Genomic DNA, 20,184 nt, shown 5'->3' with positions numbered 1-20,184 from the left:
GGGATGTTTTTCGCCCTAACCGGTAATAGTGAATGATCGAACGATCAGGTCTGTTACGTTGGGGAGGGGAGGACGAGTGTTTTAAATTTTTCGCGAAGGTCAAAATGATTGCCGAACTGAAGAAGCAATGGATGAGCATCATTAAAAGAGGAGGATATGTGTATTTGTGTGGGGAGTTTTTTTTTATTACCCTCAGTGAGTGATTCTGCTGTTGCGTGCCACAAGGGAGACACAATTAGTGACGTCGATTGTTGTGTACCTTTCGTTGTGTACCATTTACCGAATTCAGTGGATCGTTTGCGTAAACCCGCTCAAGTGAGGGATGATTTGGCAAGAATAGACGGACGCAAATACAATAAACAGGTTAGGAAAAGTAGCAAAAAAATGAATAAAAATCCTTCACAATACCCCATCTTCAATATTGGAATTTTTGGTAAGGTCTGAGTTTTTCTTGATCTTCATGATAAACACTAAATCGATAATTTCTTTCTAGGCCCTATTCAAGTATTCAATAGATAGTTTGGAACTGGTGTGTTCTCTCAATGATATGAACATTTCATTGGGGAGAAAAACCACTTCCTCCTGCGTGTCATCTAAGGGATTCTTGAACCATGAAATATAACGTCTCAAATTAATGTATTACGAAGACAAAAACTTATTTATTGTTGTATCTGGCTACGGATAAGCACAATCAATTGAAATTAGTCTTAAATGGGATAGTTTAATAGGACATCCTGGCGTGCCAACTCGAGCAGCATAGGATCGTCGAAGAACTTGTTGATCGACACATCCTCGGACAGTCCTTTCCGACGGCGCGTCTTCATCATGAACTCACGTGCCAAATGTGTGGCCGGCTGTGGTTCCAACGGTCGAATGATAATACTCTTGTCCAGCGGATCACCCGGCACAATCTGCCAGTGGTGAAACACGGACAGACAGAATGCTTGGCCCTGCGTGTGTGTGCGTAGATCCGTCTCGAACCCGAACGAATCGATTGCCGGCAGGAACGCTTTGATAATGTAGAGCGGTGATCCCGGTACCGGGGCATCCTGCGTAACGTGTCCACGCCGTCTTGCAAGCACGGTATACACGGATGAAACGCAATCGGCTGGTGCTTGCACTTCCACGAACAGATAAGGTTCCATCAGACGTGGTGTTGCCATCAGGAAAGCCGAGTACGCTACTCGTCTTGCGGTTGGAATGATTTGTCCACCACCACGGTGCAGCGGTTCGGGGGCTATGACCGCGTCTAGAATTTTAAACTTCACGTTCCGAATCGGTTCCTCACACAGTGGACCCTCCCGGGTACCCCACTGGAATCCTTGCACGATCGAATCCTTCACCGTGCCGAGCAGCGTTTTGTCCACCTCGAACGGAAGTGTATCGTCGACGAGAATGTTCGGTCCGGTTGAGTCCGGTCCGAATGCCCAGATCGAACGGGCGGCCAGCAAATCCCACTGATAGTTAACTTGGAAGAATTCGCCCAACTTTTTCTTGTTCCATCCGATCGATACCGTCTCATTCTCGATGTCTTCGGCCAGTCCCTTCTCGAGCGGTTCCGCAATCATCGTTATCTTGTTCTTTTTGTTCGGTGTTTCGGCGAAACATTTCAGCGAACTCGTTTCGACTACACTCTCGCAGAACGCTACCACCGGATCGGCCACCTTAATGTCAATCTCGGAGTACATCTTGCGCAGATCGTGCATCACACAGTCGAGATACAGTTCTCCAGTGCCAAGAATTACGTGCTCGCCGGATTCTTCTACACGGGTCGACAGCAATGGGTAGGATTTGTTAAGCTTCCGCAACCCGTCCAACATCTTTGGCAATTCCGACGGATTTACCGGCTCAACCGCAATTTTAATGACACTCTGTGTGTTGAACTTGAGCGGTCGGAAAATGAACACATCCTCGCTCATCTGCACATCGGTAATGGTGGCCGTCTTCACGATGCACTGATCGATTCCTTCGATCAGTACCCAATTTCCAGCCGGTACACGATTCAGCTCAATTTTGTACCGTGCCTCGTAGATCCACAGCCGACCAACCTGCAGCACCCGGCTGTCCTCCTCATCTTGCAGCGTATAATTCTCGCCAAGGACGCGCACCTCCTGGCCTGCGTGCAGTGTTCCACTCATAACACGTGCCAACACCTGGAAGAACGTACAATCTTCCGTTGGGTACATCTTCGAGCTGTGAACCATCAGCTGGGCGTTCGCGTCACACTGCAACATGTCCTGGTAGATTCCACTCTCGCGCACACCCGTGTAGATGTGGTCCACCTTAACTTGTGCGTTTTCCAACGGTGATCGGATGTGCTCCACACACATCTGTACAAATCCGCAAAAATCGCCCACAAATCGATTGCACACGGTTCGAAGTAAGGGACGAATGTTGCACTTCATCTCTTCGCTCGAAACCGGTATCTGCAGCTCGGCCAGCGTATCGACCAGTGTCGTGTCAACGTCTCCAACGACCTGAGCAAACAGTTTGTACAGCGGCTCAAGCACAAACTCCACGAAACTCCTCTGTGCGGATGTATGCGCTGGTTTGCGCGTAAATTTCCTTGTCTTCGGTTGGAAGTACATATCGCCCCACAGGCGCTTAGCAAATTCTTCCACGTTAACGCCATCGTACGTGTCCGCGTAAAGCCGGGCGAATGATTTCAGCGTGAAGCAAACTCCGTACAGTGAGCTTGCGAAGCACACGTTGCCCAACACGGGCGACACAGGTTTCACGCTGGAATCCCCGTGAAGAGTTAGCAATCCGTTGATTTCATCCACGATGTGCTGCAGTTTGAAGTACGCATCCTGCGGTGGTAGTTTCAGTTCCAGAATCAACCTATCGATTTTGTTGATGCAAAGCGTAAATGACAACCTTTCCTGTATTGCATGTTTCAGCAGCCGCTCCGTATTGAGCATAACGCCTTCCGCTGCATCCACGAACAGTACCACACCATCGCAGAGCCGCATGGATGCGGTCACCTCATCGGAAAAGTTTACGTGTCCCGGCGTATCGAAGGTGTTCAACAGGAAGCTCTTCCCCTTCACATCTTGCAGGACAAGCGTCATCGGAGTCGCTTTGATACTAACGCCCCGTTCCTGCTCAGTAAAGAGCGTGTCCGTGTAGCGAAGGTTGCGTTCCTCCATGTTGCGCAGCTGCGGATGTGTCTGCCGCACCAGACAGTCCACGAACGTGGTCTTGCCATGATGGAGATGCCCTATGAGAGCCACATTCCGAATGAGTGTTGGCGTGTCCATTAGATCCGAAAGGAACTCCATCTTGTACGTAGTTTCCGGTAATTCTTGCGCCTTCAGCTGAAACTTCATCCGCTTTACCGGTTCGATCAGGGGTTTGTCCAAGGGTTGGGCATCTTCCTCCTGCACGATCGTTTCTACCTCCTCACCGTACACCTCCAACGATGTTGGATAGTAGCGTTTGTCCTCATGCAGTACCACCGCTTTGGAGGATCGTTTTTCTTCCTCCTCCGGCTCTGGATCATCGTCCATCATTTCCTCCTCTTCGTCCTCTTGCTGGTCTGCCTGGCCATAGATGCTTTGGTCGTCGTCATCGTCACTCTCCAGATCCGGCCCAATATAGTTGCCAAACTCGTCGTACGATGCTGTATCCATGGTTAGCGAGTAATGAACCGTTAACTTATCCTTGAACCGCTGCTAAAACAGACACAGATGCTCGATTATTCAAGAATAGTCACAATTAATTTTCACTCACAACAAAACACACGCGCTGCCGGTTAGGGGATTTTTTTTTTTGCTGATAGAAACGCTTCACACAAATTGTTTGGCATTGAAGCGTTTCGGGTGGGATGCACAAAGAAGGGATAATTTCACGCACATGTTAAACGTCAAATGGAAAGCTATTTGACAGTTCTTCAATTGGACGCCGAATTTTGTTTAGTTTTTGTGTCGAAGGAGATTAGCTCTGGAAGTAGCATAATTTACAGTACAAAACGGTAGATTTCTTGTGTTCATCATGGCGCAAAGTAAAACCGAACTGATGGCGGTACTGGCCGTGATGAGGAAGTACAATCTGAAGGTATGTAGCAAGCCAGCAACACCATAGACCCGAAAGCTGTAATGCGAATGTTGTGGTTTTGTTTGTTTTCCGGCAATACTGTAGGGCACGGAAGAGCTGCTAAAGAAGGAAGCTGGCTTGGCAGATATACCCGATAATGTGGCTGGCGAGGCGGAGGTGAACAGTGTGCTGGCGGCGTACAAAAGTGAAGGCGATCCGGACATATACGAAAACTCCTACATGGAGTTGCGCAAGTTCGTCGAGGAATCGCTGGACATTTACAAACACGAGCTGGCACTCATACTGTACCCGGTGCTGGTCCACATGTACATCGAGCTGGTGTATAACAATCACGAGGTGCAGGCAAAGAAGCTAATTACACAGTTCGGTCCGGAGCAGGAGTATTACTACCAGGACGAGCTGGCTAAGCTGGCGATGGTAACGAAGCGGGACGAGATGAGTGGAAACGACATTACGGACACGTTCAAATCAAACGCCTTTACCATTCGTATATCCCGCGACACGCTGTCCCTGTTGAAGCGTCATCTGCACGAGAAGAAAGCATCGGTTATACTGAACATTGTGAACGAGCACATGTATTTCGATCTGTATGAAGGTGTTGCGCGTAACAAAGCTCAGTGTGACGCAACGAGCGGTGCAATGACGGGAGAAGCGAAGCGACAAGGTAAGCAAAATGTGGCTAAAACAATTTGTAATGTTTGAAAAGCTAACATTTATGCCATGTCTTTGAAGATAATAAAATAAAGGTGTACTATGGGTTGCTAAAGGAGCCGGATGTGCAGACGCTAGTAGCGGCACCGCCCGAGGAGGACGACGACATGGATCCGGATGCACCGGACAAACCGAAGAAGAAAAAGCCCAAGAAAGATCCACTGTTTTCGAAAAAATCCAAATCCGACCCGAACGCTCCACCGCTCGATCGTATTCCACTGCCCAAGTTGAAGGATGTTGACAAGATGGAAAAGATTAAAGCGCTTCGGGAGTCTACCAAGCGTGTGAATCTTGGACCGGAACTACTGCCCTCGATTTGTATGTACACACTGCTGAATGCGAATCACACTGTCACATGGTAATTTTAGCTGTCGGAATGTTTGTTTTTCACAATTCTAAACGCCATTATGTGATTCTTTCCAATGCAGTGCGGATTTCTGTGAAGATTCAAGCCTCTTGTCGGTAGGATTCACCGATTCCTCCATCAAAGTGTGGTCAATGACACCGATGAAGCTGCGTGAAATGAAGAGCGCCGAAAATTTGAAAGAAATCGATCGTGACGCAGAGGACGTTCTGATACGCATGCTGGACGATCGGAAAGCGGAAACGTGTCGTACGCTGCTCGGTCACAGTGGACCGGTTTATCGCACCTCGTTCGCACCTGATCGGACAATGTTACTGTCCTGCTCGGAGGACTGCACTATTCGGCTGTGGTCGTTGCACACCTGGACGTGTGTGGTCGTGTACAAGGGCCATCAGTATCCGGTGTGGGATGTTCGATTTTCACCACATGGACACTACTTCGTGAGCTGTTCGCACGATCGGACGGCTCGACTGTGGGCCACCGATTCCTATCAACCGTTGCGCGTGTTCGCCGGCCATTTATCCGATGTGGATGTATGCATATTTCACCCGAACAGCAACTACGTAGCGACAGGTTCAAGCGATCGTACCGTGCGCCTGTGGGACATGTGCGTAGGCAATCATCATCGGCTGTTGACGGGCCACAAGGCACCGATCTATTCGCTGGCATTTTCCATGTGCGGTCGGTATCTTGCATCCGGATCGGCCGATAATCGGGTGCTGATTTGGGATCTTGCCCACGGGCATCTGATTGCGGCACTAACCGGGCATACGGCTTCCATTCACTCGATTTGCTTCAGTCGCGATGGAACGATTCTGGGAACGGGTGGACTCGACTGTGCGCTGAAGCTATGGGACTTTACCAAGCTGGTGGACGATATCAGCGGGGAGAATGTAAACGTATCGCACAATCCGGATGTGCGCGATGGGGAACCGTATCTGTTGCGCACATTCCCGACCAAACAGTCACCGTTTCTGACGTTGCATTTTACGCGCCGCAATTTACTGCTTGGCGTCGGTATGTACGAGCTGGGTGTATGAAAGAAGCTAGGATAAGGGAGAAGACAGAAGAGACATTCGCATTTTAAAGCATTTGAGTTTGAAACAATTATAATAAATAAGACAATCGGAATCACTTTCAAACGAACGACTATTGACGCTGATGACAAATTGGGTAGGCACATTTTCAAGTCAACATAAATCAGATTAGCTTTAGATGTATAGAGTATTGCTTTTTTCTCTTCCTTTCGTTCACAAACAGTAAAGTCAAGGGCACCGTCAAACTCAAGGTTCAGCTTATGCGAGCAAATGTGACAAGAAATCCCATAGGAGACTGTTCCTTGTCTACAGTTTTGCTGCGTGATTGACGTAGTTTAGCACCGTCAGCCATGCGTCTCCATTGCCCAGACATATGATCTTCCTACGTTTGAAGATGGCGGAACAACGATCCCTTCAAACATTCCTTCGTTCATATAAGAGTTTATTTCTATTTTTTTTTTTTAAGATTAATCTTATTTCCATGTTCTTCGATGTTTTATTGATGTCAAATAGAGTTGTTGTTGTGGTATGTTAAGAAAAGCAAGAGAGTAATCGGTGGAAATCTGTGAGATGTATTGGCCGTAAACTTTAGTACGCAAGAGAACGGGTCTGGCCGGTCGCTCTCGCACACTCGCAATGAGTATGGTGGTTCATAGCTCTCCCAGTTTTTCCGAAACTAGACCTTAGATATTCTAGTGCCAGTTTGATTCGCCCGGCTGCGAACCGTACTGGTGAGGTTCGTTCTCAGTCCCAGCTGAACCACCGTTAAGGAATTACCGTTTGCGCAGTGTCGATAGTTAATCCACGTGAAAGTGAACCAAGTGAAAGAGAAAGAGAGTGAGAGTGAGGAAGAAAGAGAACAAAATTTAATTTTTAGTATTAAATTTTGCGGTGATATTGTATTCAGTTAAACAAGTTAAAAGTGCACAAATAAGGAAGAAACTCTACACAAAAGTAAAAAGTAGGTGAAGTACACACACTTTGGAACACAGCTGTAGACCGGAATGTCGGTACAGTTAGTGAGATAAATGGGCGTAGATTTAGTTTAGTATATTCTCCAAACATATTCTTAAGTGTCGATAATTCAGCAGCGCAAAGAAGCAGTTTGCAAACTGCTCCAGGTACAATCGCTAGTAAATGAAGACGGTGTGCACCAACGACGGGACAAGCTCTTGTGGTATATGCCCCTGAGGTTACATAATGCTGCAGATCGGATACTGCTGAACCATGCGGTCCGAACGATCGAGTTTTCGGTGCGATATTGATTTATGGCCATGTTTGTGCCGATCGTCGTTGGGTTCCATCGTAATGTTTGAGATTGTATGCTGTACGTTGTACACGCAAACCATGGCGCATGTCTTTGAATCCATTCGTTCCGATGATCGGAAGAGAGGATGGTTACTTTTCAAAGGCTGCCCGCCGACACATGGGTACTATATTTCTTTTGAGCTGTGTTGATCTGCTATCAATTGTGATTTGTATCCATAATAATAGATAGTTTCCCGAACGGCGATATAATTTCAAATCACTCGCCCGATTTTCTAACATAAATTTACGTTTTGCTGCTTAGTGGCACTAGCACGCATTTGGAACAGTGTGCTCACTTGGTCGGTGGAACCGTGTACACGATCACGAGCGCCTGTAGCGTGGAAAGCGTAGTGGGAAAAAGATAATAATAGCATTTTTGTTGAAACTGTGAAAATTTTGTCGTATGAGCCATCCTAGAGTCACGTTTGCTTCTGACTCTGTCTCACCGTACGGGCGCTTGTTTGGCGTTTCTTGCTAGCAGTTTTGTTTGTCTTGCTCCTTAATCGGACTGTTTTAGGTAGTTGCCGGGTTGCTTTTTTTTCTACACGAGCTTCGCTACTTCTTGCGTTATACTTCTGTCGCACATTGGGTGGCATTTACGGCTAGGCCCATGACATTATCGGTATGGAGTCGGTTAAGAGACTCCACAAATGTACACCATAATCTTCAACAAAACATCAGTCTAACCATCTCGGGATCCATTTTGCATGCTTAACAACCGGTCAATCATAAAATGGATCGTTCAGCGGTGTTTTAACTTTTGATTTCTGGAAGAATGAAAAACGCTACCAAAGGAAAGAAGCAATACATGATGGGTGCTGTAAACGTTGTTGTTTATAATTAGTGACGAAATAAAGTGTGCGATTATTGCCACCATTTTGGGGCGACAATACGCTCGCTGTGCGAACGAACGAACGTACGCCTTGTAGCGGACAGATTTCCGTCTAAAAATATAGAGCAGAACGTATGCGTACTAAAACTTCTTCGGCTGTCTGATCCGTGTTTGTTGTCTTGAGTGTCTCCTTAACTCTCTTTCGGGTGCGCTACACACACACCCGGAATGTTTGATGGGCCCATTTTCGTTCCGTTTTCGACCAAGAACACGGGAGATATTCTTGATTCTGGTCCTTCTATTTCTTACGCACGGTGGTGCGGGGTGACTCCTTCATTGCGTTTTCGCTCTCTTGCGTGAGGTTTTGTTGTTCCAAATGCCAGCGCTCGAAAGTGAGTCAGGCTAATCTAGTTTGACAAACGACACGCATTGACAAACGGCAAAGAATGGTGAGGAAAAATGCGTACTTGAAAACACTTTTCCTTCTCGCTCCAGCAAGAATGTTGAGTGGAAATATCGCTTTAAAAGATTGAAATATGGAACGATTGTTTGAAAGCTTGCCTGAGAGTATGTAACACATTCCCAGGTTTCTTTTGACGTAAGCTGCAATGTAATACGATGTAATAATATTACGCGTTAGGCGCATGCAAAAAATGGCGGATTTTGCAGTCAAAGCGGACGCCTGGTTGTTTACTCTTTTGCTTGACAATTTGATTTACTTTTCATTATTTATTCTCTTTTTGGTATTTATGGGTAAAACGTGTACGATTTTCAATGTTATGCACTAAATATCATTTTTGATATTTCAACACCAACATCCTCTTTCTTGTGGAAAACAATTTAATAAATTTGCTTACACCAAGGATCATTTTGACAAAAACCTTGGCAATTGTTCAATGCAACAACCACCACCATCGAGCGTTCAAAGTACATTATTTTGTTGTCAGTTTTTTATTTCACTTAATCCACTACAAATGAGTGTGAATGAATGCATTTTCCATCTCTTTTAAAGCGTCCATTTTGCAACATCAAATATACGGGGCTCGTGTATTGCGTGTCCTTTGCAACTGACATTGAACATTGCCATCCCCTCGGCACCACTAAACGGCCCTTTTTGCTTCACGTTGTTGTATGTTGAAAATTTTGTCATCAAAACGCCATCATCTGATGCCAAAAAGCAAGAAGCAAGAAAAAAAGGCATTTGAACGCAAATAACAAAATGTCCTCCCGAATGAAAACATTGTAAAACCATAAGATCACACACATCCGAACAAACACAAATTGAAAACAAAAACGGCGCGCGCGTTTTGTTTTAAAAATACGCCCAGGTCAATGGCTCGCGCGACTTTCTAATGGCGGACCCACAGCTGATGGCGGAAAATGGATATTGCGTGAAAAATGTTTGTACAAAAACCATGACATTGTACCGAGTCGACGGTTTTTTTTTGAGGATCGTTTCGTGTGTGTGTGAGTTTTTTTTTATTCTTAAACGAACTCATCGATCAGGAACGCCAACATGGCATAAAAAGGGGGGGGGGGGGGTTAGTGTTTTGCTTTGGGTTTACAGACAATAAAAGAAGAAAAAACAGGCTGCGTCACACTACACTGTTTCGTGTGCTTAGACGTGAAGCATTAATTTTTGGTAAACGTAAATATAGCCTTCCCTACATACGCTTTTCATCTCCGGTTTTGTATATAATCAAACGTCCTAAATGTGGCTCACGATTGTTCTACGTTTATCGCAAATTAATCACCATCGCATTTTGAACGCCATTATGTATGCCAGACGATAACGCGGTCTTATTACCTTTTGCTTACTGCCGTACAGCTTCTAAACCTACCAGAGTTCGCGAAAGTCAAGTGTTCTTTTTGGCCCGACCGCAATCCCATGTAGTGCTTTTAAAGGTTGGTTCTGGTTCGCAATCCGTTCCACCTTCCATATGTGCACGGTTTTGTGTCTGTGTGTAGTGTGCGGGAGTTTGCTCGTTTTTGCAGCAAACCATACGAACATTATGAACTAATTTTAGATTCTCACTACTTCGTAAACATATGCGATCGTTTTCGACGGTGGAAAGATGTGGCCGAAATGCGAGATTCTGAACTGATGCTGGTTCTGGGTTTGTGGATTGTGGTCCTACCGGTCTAATCATGCTTCTTTTTTTTTGAGCACACGTTTCTGCGGATAATATATTTGCGTATGAAGCAAACGATTGCACACATTAATGTTGTACTCTTCCCTGCAGCAAACAACCTTCACATCAACCTTCGTGCAGGAAGCAGCAGCAATGGCGAAGAAAGGGAAGGCTAAAAATGGGGCGGCCACTGGTGAAGGAGAACAAGTGTCAGCTCCAGTGGCAGCGACCACCAATGTCCCAGCAGCTGATCCAGCGAGACCAGCCGTCGCACCGGTCAAGGAAGTGAAGCTTGAAGTTAAGCCCGTTCCGGAGAAAAAGACCAACCCACCGAACAAAGCTAATAATGGTACCGTAGCGAACGGTTCCGAAGGTGAAACTGGTGAGATGAGACGCAAGCGAAGCCGTCGTGGCCGCAAGAAGAAGTCGGATGACGCATCGGATGAGCAGTCCAAGGATAAAGCACCCTCAACGCTGACGGCCAGGAAAAATCTGCGCAAAAAGCGTAGCAAGCTGATGCGAACACTGGAGCAGCTCGAGGCCAATCCAGCGCAGGCTACACCGGAAGGTAAACCGATACAGACCCCTGAAGATATCCGCAAGAAGATTCAAATCATTGAAAGTTTGCTGCAGCATCTGCAGGCACAGACTCAGGAGGAAAAGAAAAAGATGGAAACTCTCAAGAGCGTCAAGGCGGAACCACAGGAACCGCCCAAGAAAGAGCAACAGGCTCCGAAAGTGTCGGAAGCGGCTCCAAAGAATTTAACCTCCGAAAAGGCACGTAAGGAGGGTGAGGTGAAAAAGCTTGCCAATGAAAAGGCCGAAATCCAAAACGAGGCGAAGCGGTTGGTGCAAGATAAAGCTCGCAAAGAGCAGGAGATGAAGAAGCTGATCGAAGAAAAGGCCAAGAAGGACGCCGAAGCTAAGCAGCTGCTGGAGGAGAAAGCGGCGCGTGAGGCGGAACTGGCAAAGTTGACCCAGGCTAAGGCACGCGTAGAAACGGTTGAGCAGAAGATCAATGAAATCGATCAGAAGGTTCAGCAGCGCAAGGAAGCGGATGAGGGAAAGGTTGCGCCTGGTAGTCCGAAGCAGAAGAAGGACCAGGCACGCACGCGCAAGGATTCGGAATCGAGCAAGAAAAAGGAAGCAGAGGATAAGGCCAAGAAAGAGGCGGAAGAAAAGGGCAAGAAGGAAGCGGCTGAAAAGGCTAAGAAGGAAACAGATGAAAAGGCCAAGAAGGAGGCGGAAGAAAAGGTCAAGAAGGAAGCGGCTGAGAAGGCAAAGAAAGACGCCGAAGAAAAGGCGAAGAAGGAAGCGGCTGAAAAGGCGAAAAAGGAGGCGGCTGAAAAGGCCAAGAAGGAAGCTGAGGAAAAGGCCAAGAAGGAAGCGGCTGAAAAGGCCAAGAAGGAAGCTGAGGAAAAGGCCAAGAAGGAAGCAGCCGAGAAGGCAAAGAAGGAAGCTGAGGAAAAGGCCAAGAAAGAAGCCGAGGAAAAGGCCAAGAAGGAAGCGGCTGAAAAGGCAAAGAAGGAAGCCGAGGAAAAGGCCAAGAAGGAAGCGGCTGAAAAGGCGAAAAAGGAAGCCGAAGAAAAGGCCAAGAAGGAAGCGGCCGAGAAGGCAAAGAAGGAAGCCGAGGAAAAGGCCAAGAAGGAAGCGGCCGAGAAGGCTAAGAGGGAAGCCGAGGAAAAGGCCAAGAAGGAAGCGGCCGAGAAGGCGAAGAAGGAGGCAGAAGAAAAGGCGAAGAAGGAAGCGACCGAGAAGGCGAAGAAGGAGGCAGAAGAAAAGGCGAAGAAGGAAGCGGCTGAAAAGGCGAAGAAGGAGGCTGAGGAAAAGGCCAAGAAGGAAGCCGAGGAAAAGGCCAAGAAGGACGCGGCTGAAAAGGCAAAGAAGGAAGCGGAAGAGAAAGCAAAGAAGGAATCGGATGAAAAGGCAAAACAGGAAGCGGCAGCAAAAGCGAAAAAGCTAGCGGAAGAGGACGCCAAACGGAAAACGAACGGTGAAGCAGCCAAACAGTCAAACGGATCAGCTCCAACAACGCCAACGCAGGAAAAACCGGCCACCTCGAAACAGGATGCTAAGAACAGCAAGAAAAATAACAAACGGACACCGAAAAACAGTGTATCGGAGGATGAGAAAAACACAACCAAGGCAACCGGTTCAAAAAACGGACAAAGCGGCGATTTTGCCTCCTCTGCTGAACCCGTCACGGTAGCAAAATCGCAGGAAAGTCAATCAGCACCAGTACCCATCCCGAAGACTCCCGAAGCTGCTCCTGCCTCACCGAAATCCTCCCCGAAACCTGGCAATGGGAAACCGGCCACTCCAGTGAACGGTAAGCAACAGACACCGCCAGCCAAAACACCGGAAAAGTCTCCACCGCAACCCAAGACTGCATCGCGTACCTCGCCCCCGAAGACTACTGCCAAGGCTCCGTCTCCACCGAAAACGGCACCTGCAGCTGCACGAGCCCCTCCGAAACCTAGCACACCACCTGCCTCAAAGAAACCTGAACCTCCGCCAAAGCCTGAATTCCTCAAGAGGAAGTCGCCCTCAGTCGAGAAGGAAAAGATTGTAGCCGCCAAGGTCGCAGCACCAACAGCCACTGCACCCCAACAGGTACCTCAACAGGCCCCTGCAGCTGCTCCCGCCCCTAGCTCAGTACCCGCACCATCCACACCTGCTCCTGTTCCTACTCCTGCCACAGTACCAACACCTGCTTCACCTGCACCTGCCGCTGAACCAACGGGTCCTGCAGCAGAAGAAGGTGCTGCAGCATCCGCACGCCTAACCGAGGAGGCCCTCAATGGAGCGAAGAAACCTGCCACTGCTGGTGCCGGTGCGGCTAGCAAACCGAAACCGGTACAGAAGAAACCGGAAGTGCCGCCCAAACCGGACGTCCACAGCAAGAGTGCCGCCAAAATGAAGACACCCATCAAGCAGCCGGGTGGCAAGACCTCCACGGTAACGATGAATAGCAAACCCGTTCAGAATAAACATTTGACAACAATTCAGTCTGATTCCAGGTCGCCGGCAGCGGAGCTAAGTAGAACGGAAGCATTTAAGAAAAACATGGACATTATATCGACCATTGCGGACGTGCTGTTGTCCCATTCGCGCTCGAAGAAGATCCGTGCACTCGACCCATCATCATCGGACGCTAGTAGCAAACCCACTACTAACAGCTCCATCAATCCTTCTTCCTCATCTAGCACTAGTCGCGAACCATCATCCCCCTCATCAGCGTCACTCTTATCATCCCTATTTCCATCGCTATCGCAATCATCTAGCCCCTCAGCTAGCACCTCCCACCAAGCTTCTTCCTCGTCGGCAGACGCACCGCACAAACCGAAGTCTAAGCTAGATCTGGAACGCATCCTGCGCATACTGCAAGCATCACAACCCCCGCCTCGTTCGAGCGGCACCGAGCCCGGCCAGGGAACGTCATCGTCATCACCGGGACCGGAACCTTCCACCTCATCCTCGGTACCATTCCCAGAGATCCCATCGGGCACGGATACTGATGAGCATCCGCTGGGGTCTTTTCTGACCAAAGATGCCATTCGTATGTTGATGCCTACCTTGCAGGAAGTGAACGTAAAGTTTAATGTCGAAAAGCAACTGCAAGCCCTCAATGCTACGGCTGCAATGGCTAAGATACTACCGAAAACATTGCCACCAGGAACGGACACGACCGAGGAGGATGAGCTGGAAGAAGATCTGCTTGATGAGGAAACGGAAGATACGATCGAGTACAAGTTTACACCGCGCCCGGTATTCATAGCAACAATCTGTCAGGTAGGTCAGGAGACATGGCATCCCGGAAGAGTTGTTATTAGCGTTACCTGTTCTGGCGCTTTCAGGTGTGCAAGAATCCGTTGAAGAGTTTCTTCCACTGCGAACGCTGTGTGATGGTTTCATACTGTGGAGATGAACATCGGCGCATGGACCAACCGGCTCATCGTGATCTTTGCACGGTACTGTGCGAAATCGCAGCCAGCAGAGGTACTGCGCAAGCGAATAACCTTCTCTCCCTTGATATTGCCCACTGATGTGCTTCATTCCACTCTCAGGAGGGCATATTTACCAGCTGGCACGGAAGCTTAACGTTCAGGAGTATCGTAATCTGCGCGTCCACACGCTCAACCAGATCGAGCTGTCGTTGAAACGGCCTATGCAAGCGTTCGAGCGCGAGATTGTACTGTTTCCACGCATCTGCTTCACACCAGATTGTCGCGAATGGAGACAGGAACTGCTGACGGAGTGTACTGATTGCCGACAGGTTTCGTACTGTATCGCAGATCCAACGCACCTGCAAGCTTCCCATCGCCGCTGGTGTAAGGCGTACCTGCTCTTTCAGAAGCTAATCCTACGACAGCGTATCCTCGGGCGGATCGAACCAGTTCTTCCTACGCGTATCCTCACGAAATCGACTCCATTGCCGGCTAACATTGACGAAGCGTTCAAACAGTTGTACAAAAACTCAACTGGTAAGCTCCATTTTCTTACCTTTCTCCAGTTTGACCGTTGGTAATATTGATACCATCTCTCGTACAGTACCTCGGGATGAATGTGTGTACGCCGTACTGTCACAGATAGCGACCGCTCCACTGTCCGCACTGTATGCGTACCAGCAGACGGGCCTACCGTTCGGTAACACATTCACCATCCATCTCGTTGGTGCCGAGTTACAGTTTGAGGGCGACACACTGGACAAGTGGGAAGCGTTCTTCCTTCACCTCGTACCGGAGGTCGCCGTACTACGAGTGGTTTTCGTCGGTCCGGAATTGAACGTCGAGAATCTGCCGATCGACGTCATCAGTCGCATTAGGTAAGCGGGAACAGAACCGCCTCCCGTCCGGATAACCGTTGTTTCTTTATTTAGATGTTGCACGGAAAGATGTCTTCCTGTTATGGAATTGTTTAATGTGACTTATCAAATGGTTTCCTAATCTCCATCATTACTCACAGATGATCTTACTAAAGTAGATCCAATTGCACTTGACTCACTTTTAACTTTATCTAATCTATTGACATGGTTTCTTTTCACGATCGTTTTTGCTGTCTGCCCTTGCATTAGTCTAAGAAAACTGGATCATACGATAAATATCGTTTTCACTTGTCATTTGCAGTTTTAAAAGCATATCAATTGTTAAGGAAGGACACTTTTTCAACTTGTTCACCTCAACTTCATCCTAGAAAATGTAATTCTAGTGAAGTATCACTAACATTTCATGGTGATCTTCAGCCTAACAGTTAGTTCACTATTTGCCTTATATGTCGTTTTTGTTATTTTTAGTTTGTGAATCACTGTTTCATAAATTCCTGAGTGTTTTTATTGGTTTTTACGTGGTTTTATTAAGAGCGAATGATTTTTGTATCACCGATTAATCCTAACTCGAAGTTAATATGGTCACGAAGCATTGAGTTGGTAATCGCAAAGGTTTAGTTTCGAAGGAGCCATTGTGCGGCAGCTTCCAAAAGTTGGAAAGCATAACTGAAGATCATCTATGAAGTTCCAGATACTCAGTTGAACTTAATAGTCCTTCGAAAATACGATCCTAATCCTAAACGCCCTCGTTCTAGAATGCGTGAGTATGGCACAATCGCCAGGTAAGGAATGATAATCAACTTCCGTGTTCAGAAATGTGTAAGGTAAGTTTCGGGAATATAATTACCAAAGGAGCTATATTGGACATCGTGCCAATACATCTTACTAACACATGTACCACTTTCACCTCTCTTTACTCTCACAAACAGAATGTGCCGCACCTGTCGCCTGAAATGTCGTGTGGTGGCGTTTGATTTCCAATGCCGCACGATGTACCATGACTATCGGCAGAGCTCCCGGTACCAACGACCAAACCTTATCTGTTTCTTCAATCCGGGACTTCATCGTACTACGGGCTTTGCTGGTTTGGATAGCTGGCCGGTAACGATTCGTGCCGCCACCGAGGCAAACTGTCCAATGTTGGTGACGGCTTATACTGAGCTTGAGTCGCCGCTCGATTTAGAACGACTGCAGCGAGAATCAACGCGCACCCTTCAGGTGATACAATCACCTTCGGTAAATCCATTCGCTTCGAAGCGTCCCGATCGTAACTTCATATCGGACGACACTGCACCAATGATCTTCAAGAACTACTATTACTTCGTGGTGAAATAGCTGAGGAATGTGGAGCATCCTTCAGTCAAACTATGTTAAGTTCTTTTCTACCGCGTCCTACACGTTCGATATAATGTTCATGCTTGTCTTTCGTTTTCGCTTTTGAATGCTTTTAATTTCTTCCACTCATACTTCGACATTGGGACATTTCCAGTGTCACACAATCGTCGAAGAACTTCCTTACGCGTACTTTGCAAAACTGTCACATCAAACAACCCCACACTGTTCGATTACAGGGCAGAGTGGTGGCATCATTTCAATACGATGTGCAATAAATAATGTGTATCAGTGAGTTAATTTAATAACACGCGCAGTTTATTTGGCACTAAAGGCTAACAGAAAGAAATATTTACATTATGCTTATAATTTCGTATCGATCGACTTTGAGTGATGGTGTTGTACTATTTCGTCGGTAGCACTGAAGACTGGATTGTCATGGCTCGTTTTGTCGCTTCCCAGCTCCTGCTGATGGTAAGGCTGTGGTTTGCGTTCGAACAGCTTCTGAATGCTTTCCAGCTCACGGCCCTTTGTCTCTGGTACACATGTAATGACAAATACTACACCAAGTGCACAGAGCACACTGTACATGAGGAACGTTCCAGATGTGGTGATTAGCTGTAAAGAAAGACATTTAAGTAATAGCGCATAATGGGTACGATCAAGTTCTCTTACATCTTCCAACGGATGGTACGTTTTGATGACGGTAAACATCATTGCCAGGTTGAAAGATCCTGCTAGAGAGCTGAGTAAACTTCGCTGTGCCGTTGGGAAAAGTTCACCCATCAGCAGAAACGGTATGCTACCGAATCCGATCGAGAAGCCGATCATGAACACGATCAGACTGATGACAGGCAGATACCCGAAGCACGTGTTACCGATCGAGTTGAGATGGAAGGCGGCACCCATCGATGCCATCGCAATACACATGATCAGTCCGGACATGATGAGCAATGGCTTACGGCCGGCACGATCCACTACAAACAGAGCGGCCCCGTTGCTTAGCACCTGTACCGTACCAACGATGATCGTCGCCAGATGACCGTCCATCGATGAACCGGCCGCGTGGAAGATCTCCACCGTAAAGAACACCACTGCATCGATCCCACTAAGTTGTTGTATCGATAGCAGCACTAGCCCAATACCGAGAGGGATAAGAATTTCCCTCCGAAGAAGTGCTTCCTTTGAGAATGGTTTTGGCGTGGCAGAGGATAGTTGCTTTTCCTTCTGCGCCACTGTTGCAGCACTTGCTTTCGGATCAATCGAGAAGCCCTGCAGATGTAGCCACTTGGCAGAATAGTGCGCTTTCTCGTACTGTTTCCTTGTCTTCAGCCACACTGGGCTTTGCGGGAAGCAAGCTACGGCTAGAAACAGACAGCACGCCATTCCACAGCATATCCAAGCCAGCAGCCGCCAGTGGAAGAACTTCCCCATGATGTACATCACCAGAATTCCAAACGACATCGCTAACGCAGGTAGGGAACCGATCACTCCCCGAATCTTGGGATCGCTGCACTCGCTAACGTACACCTGGGCAGCGGGCAGTGACAGTCCAGCGCCGAATCCCGACAGCATGCGTGCTACGAACAGTACCCGCCAGTCATCGGCCGTAGCTATCAGTATCCATGAAGCGACCCATAGCGGGGAAGCTATCAGTACCGTATATTTGCGCCCTATCCGATGCATCAGCGGGAAAGCCACCAAACTGCCGAAAAAAGCTCCAAATGGTGGTATGGAACTAACCCAGGATGCTATATTCTTGCTCGGCAATAGATTTGGAGCCGTTGCATGCATGGATGGAACGGCTGGCGCCGAATAACCTCGCACAAGTCCTATACAGTAGTAGGATAGTGACACCGATAACGAGAGGAGCGTCTAGATTGGAAGAATTAAAGAGCGAATAATGATTAGTACGTCTATTTAGTTCAGATTGAAGTATCGTTCCTGACAAAAGAGTCGTTTGTTCAAGTCGAGTGAACGGTTGTGTGAACAACTCCCATCACGTGCTGGCCAAGGTTAAGATGCTCAGCGTGTGTAGTGGCGTTTGTAGTCAACCGTAAGGTTTTGAACTGCTCATTGATATTTTTATCGCTCGATCTACTGAATGTATCACTTCAGGCAGTACTTTTACATACAGTTTGAAGATACGATTATAAACTTTTAAACCGCGTTATCTCACCTGTTTAAGAGCTGCAATAGGAGTAGTTTTTTCGTCCGCCATATTAATATCCACACTATGGTCCACACACTTCTTGAGATTCAACCGTTGATATCACTGATCACTGATCACCGTATGCAAAGCACCCCTCAGCTCAGCACACATAAGCTTCTCCAAAAATTTCAATCGTTCATCACCAAACCCAACACTGGCTAACCGACCCGAGGTGCTTAACAATAGCTTGTCTCTGGTGCGACGTCCCTAACCTTCACGGTGTTTGCCAAAATTTACCACCAAACCGGCACGCTACGTTACGCGATCGTGCTCGTTGTTCGGCGACTTAATGGAACCAGCTATGCACGGACGATACACACGGCAAAAAAAGTGGTCAGATCACTTTTGTACTGTTGTCCAACGCCGTTGAGGAATAGCGGGGGGAATTTATTTTATTGAAAAGAAGCGTTAAGCGTTTCTCTACGATATCCCACAACGCTACACCACGCCGTCAGTCACTATCCTTGCCAGGCAGGTTGATCGTGCAGCAAACGTGAGTGAGCTCTACAACGGTCAACCATTACCGGTGAACTGAGGGCCAACGATTTCGGTGCAACAGCTACTGGTCGGCGATGTTTGGAGCTTCGGCACGCGCGAATCTTTGCGAGCGTAAAGGCCTCTGGTCGCGCGATGCGATGATGTGTGCTTTCGGAGCTATCGCGATCACTGTATTTATCTATCCCCCCACTCGGTAGTAGGGAGAGCTAATCCGAAACATTGTTTGCTTTTATGATCATCAGAACCATCATCGTTAGTGTTTGATCCTGCTTGGGAAATACATCGTCGATTATTAATTATTTCTACGATTTGAAATTTTATTTATGTTTAGAATATTTTTTAATATCTCATGTATTTTATGGTCCCTAAAAATAGTAAACAAAAGATGGCGTTATTTTCAATGTTTGCCAAACAATTCCAACATTTAAAACATTACAAGACAAATACTTTTCCACGCTACAACGCACCGTTCGCAAGCGGAATGTTGTCTCCACTAATAGGATCCACTTGTGCCACCTCGCCACAACAATGCATCTACAATGAAGCACCAGTTCGGGGATGGCCGGGTTTGTTCAAAAATCAAAACCACATGCCCGTAGCGTAGAACATGTGAGCGTTTTAGCCTCTCCAGTGCGCGGTGTACTATATACGATCGCGCAAAGCTACAATTTACGATGCATTACCGCTAATGAAACGCATATTTCTAAACTCGTGCAGGCAAAGTAAGTTTGTCTTGGAGTTTGTAATTTTTATTTTCCTATCCTTTTGCATCCACTGTTGCACCGTAACGATTTGCTTGATTGACGAATCTGCATGCAAATGGGTTTACTTGTGCTATCACGCTGCGTAAGTGTTCCATACTAGCGGATTAGCCGGA

The 20,184-nt window shown here is 47.3% G+C and overlaps 4 protein-coding genes across 17 annotated transcripts; 2 read left to right on the top strand and 2 right to left on the bottom strand.

Annotated features, from left to right (window-relative positions):
• Positions 1-631: 631 nt before the first annotated feature.
• On the bottom strand, positions 632-3,847 carry LOC125770780 (116 kDa U5 small nuclear ribonucleoprotein component). Of its 2 annotated transcripts, none has more exons than XM_049440766.1 (2): positions 3,733-3,847; positions 632-3,671 (listed from the first exon to the last, which is right to left on the bottom strand). In XM_049440766.1, exon 2 carries the CDS (start codon positions 3,630-3,632, stop codon positions 708-710), a length of 2,925 nt encoding a protein of 974 aa, XP_049296723.1. In that variant the 5' UTR covers positions 3,633-3,671; positions 3,733-3,847; the 3' UTR covers positions 632-707. The 2 variants fall into 2 exon arrangements, with proteins under 2 accessions (XP_049296723.1, XP_049296724.1); XM_049440767.1 differs by having other exon boundaries at positions 632-3,674; positions 3,733-3,828.
• Positions 3,848-3,875: 28 nt separating this feature from the next.
• Positions 3,876-6,767, top strand: LOC125770782 (transcription initiation factor TFIID subunit 5). Its single transcript, XM_049440769.1, has 4 exons — positions 3,876-4,056; positions 4,141-4,720; positions 4,789-5,125; positions 5,196-6,767. Exons 1-4 carry the CDS (start codon positions 3,994-3,996, stop codon positions 6,169-6,171), a joined length of 1,956 nt encoding a protein of 651 aa, XP_049296726.1. The 5' UTR covers positions 3,876-3,993; the 3' UTR covers positions 6,172-6,767.
• Positions 6,768-6,890: 123 nt separating this feature from the next.
• On the top strand, positions 6,891-16,905 carry LOC125770779 (axoneme-associated protein mst101(2)-like). Of its 13 annotated transcripts, none has more exons than XM_049440760.1 (9): positions 6,891-7,129; positions 10,552-11,982; positions 12,031-12,102; positions 12,199-13,398; positions 13,450-14,232; positions 14,298-14,439; positions 14,508-14,924; positions 14,992-15,265; positions 16,195-16,905. In XM_049440760.1, the coding sequence occupies exons 2-9, from the start codon at positions 10,594-10,596 to the stop codon at positions 16,598-16,600; spliced, it is 4,683 nt and encodes a 1,560-aa protein (XP_049296717.1). In that variant the 5' UTR covers positions 6,891-7,129; positions 10,552-10,593; the 3' UTR covers positions 16,601-16,905. The 13 variants fall into 13 exon arrangements, with proteins under 13 accessions (XP_049296717.1, XP_049296716.1, XP_049296714.1 ...); XM_049440759.1 differs by having other exon boundaries at positions 12,151-13,398; XM_049440757.1 differs by having other exon boundaries at positions 10,552-11,598; positions 11,671-13,398.
• LOC125770784 (facilitated trehalose transporter Tret1-2 homolog) lies at positions 16,894-19,661 on the bottom strand. The gene is made up of 3 exons (XM_049440771.1): positions 18,777-19,661; positions 17,273-18,472; positions 16,894-17,215 (listed from the first exon to the last, which is right to left on the bottom strand). Exons 1-3 carry the CDS (start codon positions 18,816-18,818, stop codon positions 16,961-16,963), a joined length of 1,497 nt encoding a protein of 498 aa, XP_049296728.1. The 5' UTR covers positions 18,819-19,661; the 3' UTR covers positions 16,894-16,960.
• Positions 19,662-20,184: the final 523 nt, after the last annotated feature.

The sequence above is a fragment of the Anopheles funestus genome, chromosome 3RL (assembly GCF_943734845.2).
Source record: "Anopheles funestus chromosome 3RL, idAnoFuneDA-416_04, whole genome shotgun sequence".
NCBI lineage: Eukaryota > Metazoa > Arthropoda > Insecta > Diptera > Culicidae > Anopheles > Anopheles funestus.
The sequence above is the reverse complement of the archived record's forward strand: the minus strand, read 5'-3'. Positions and strand labels throughout refer to the sequence as shown.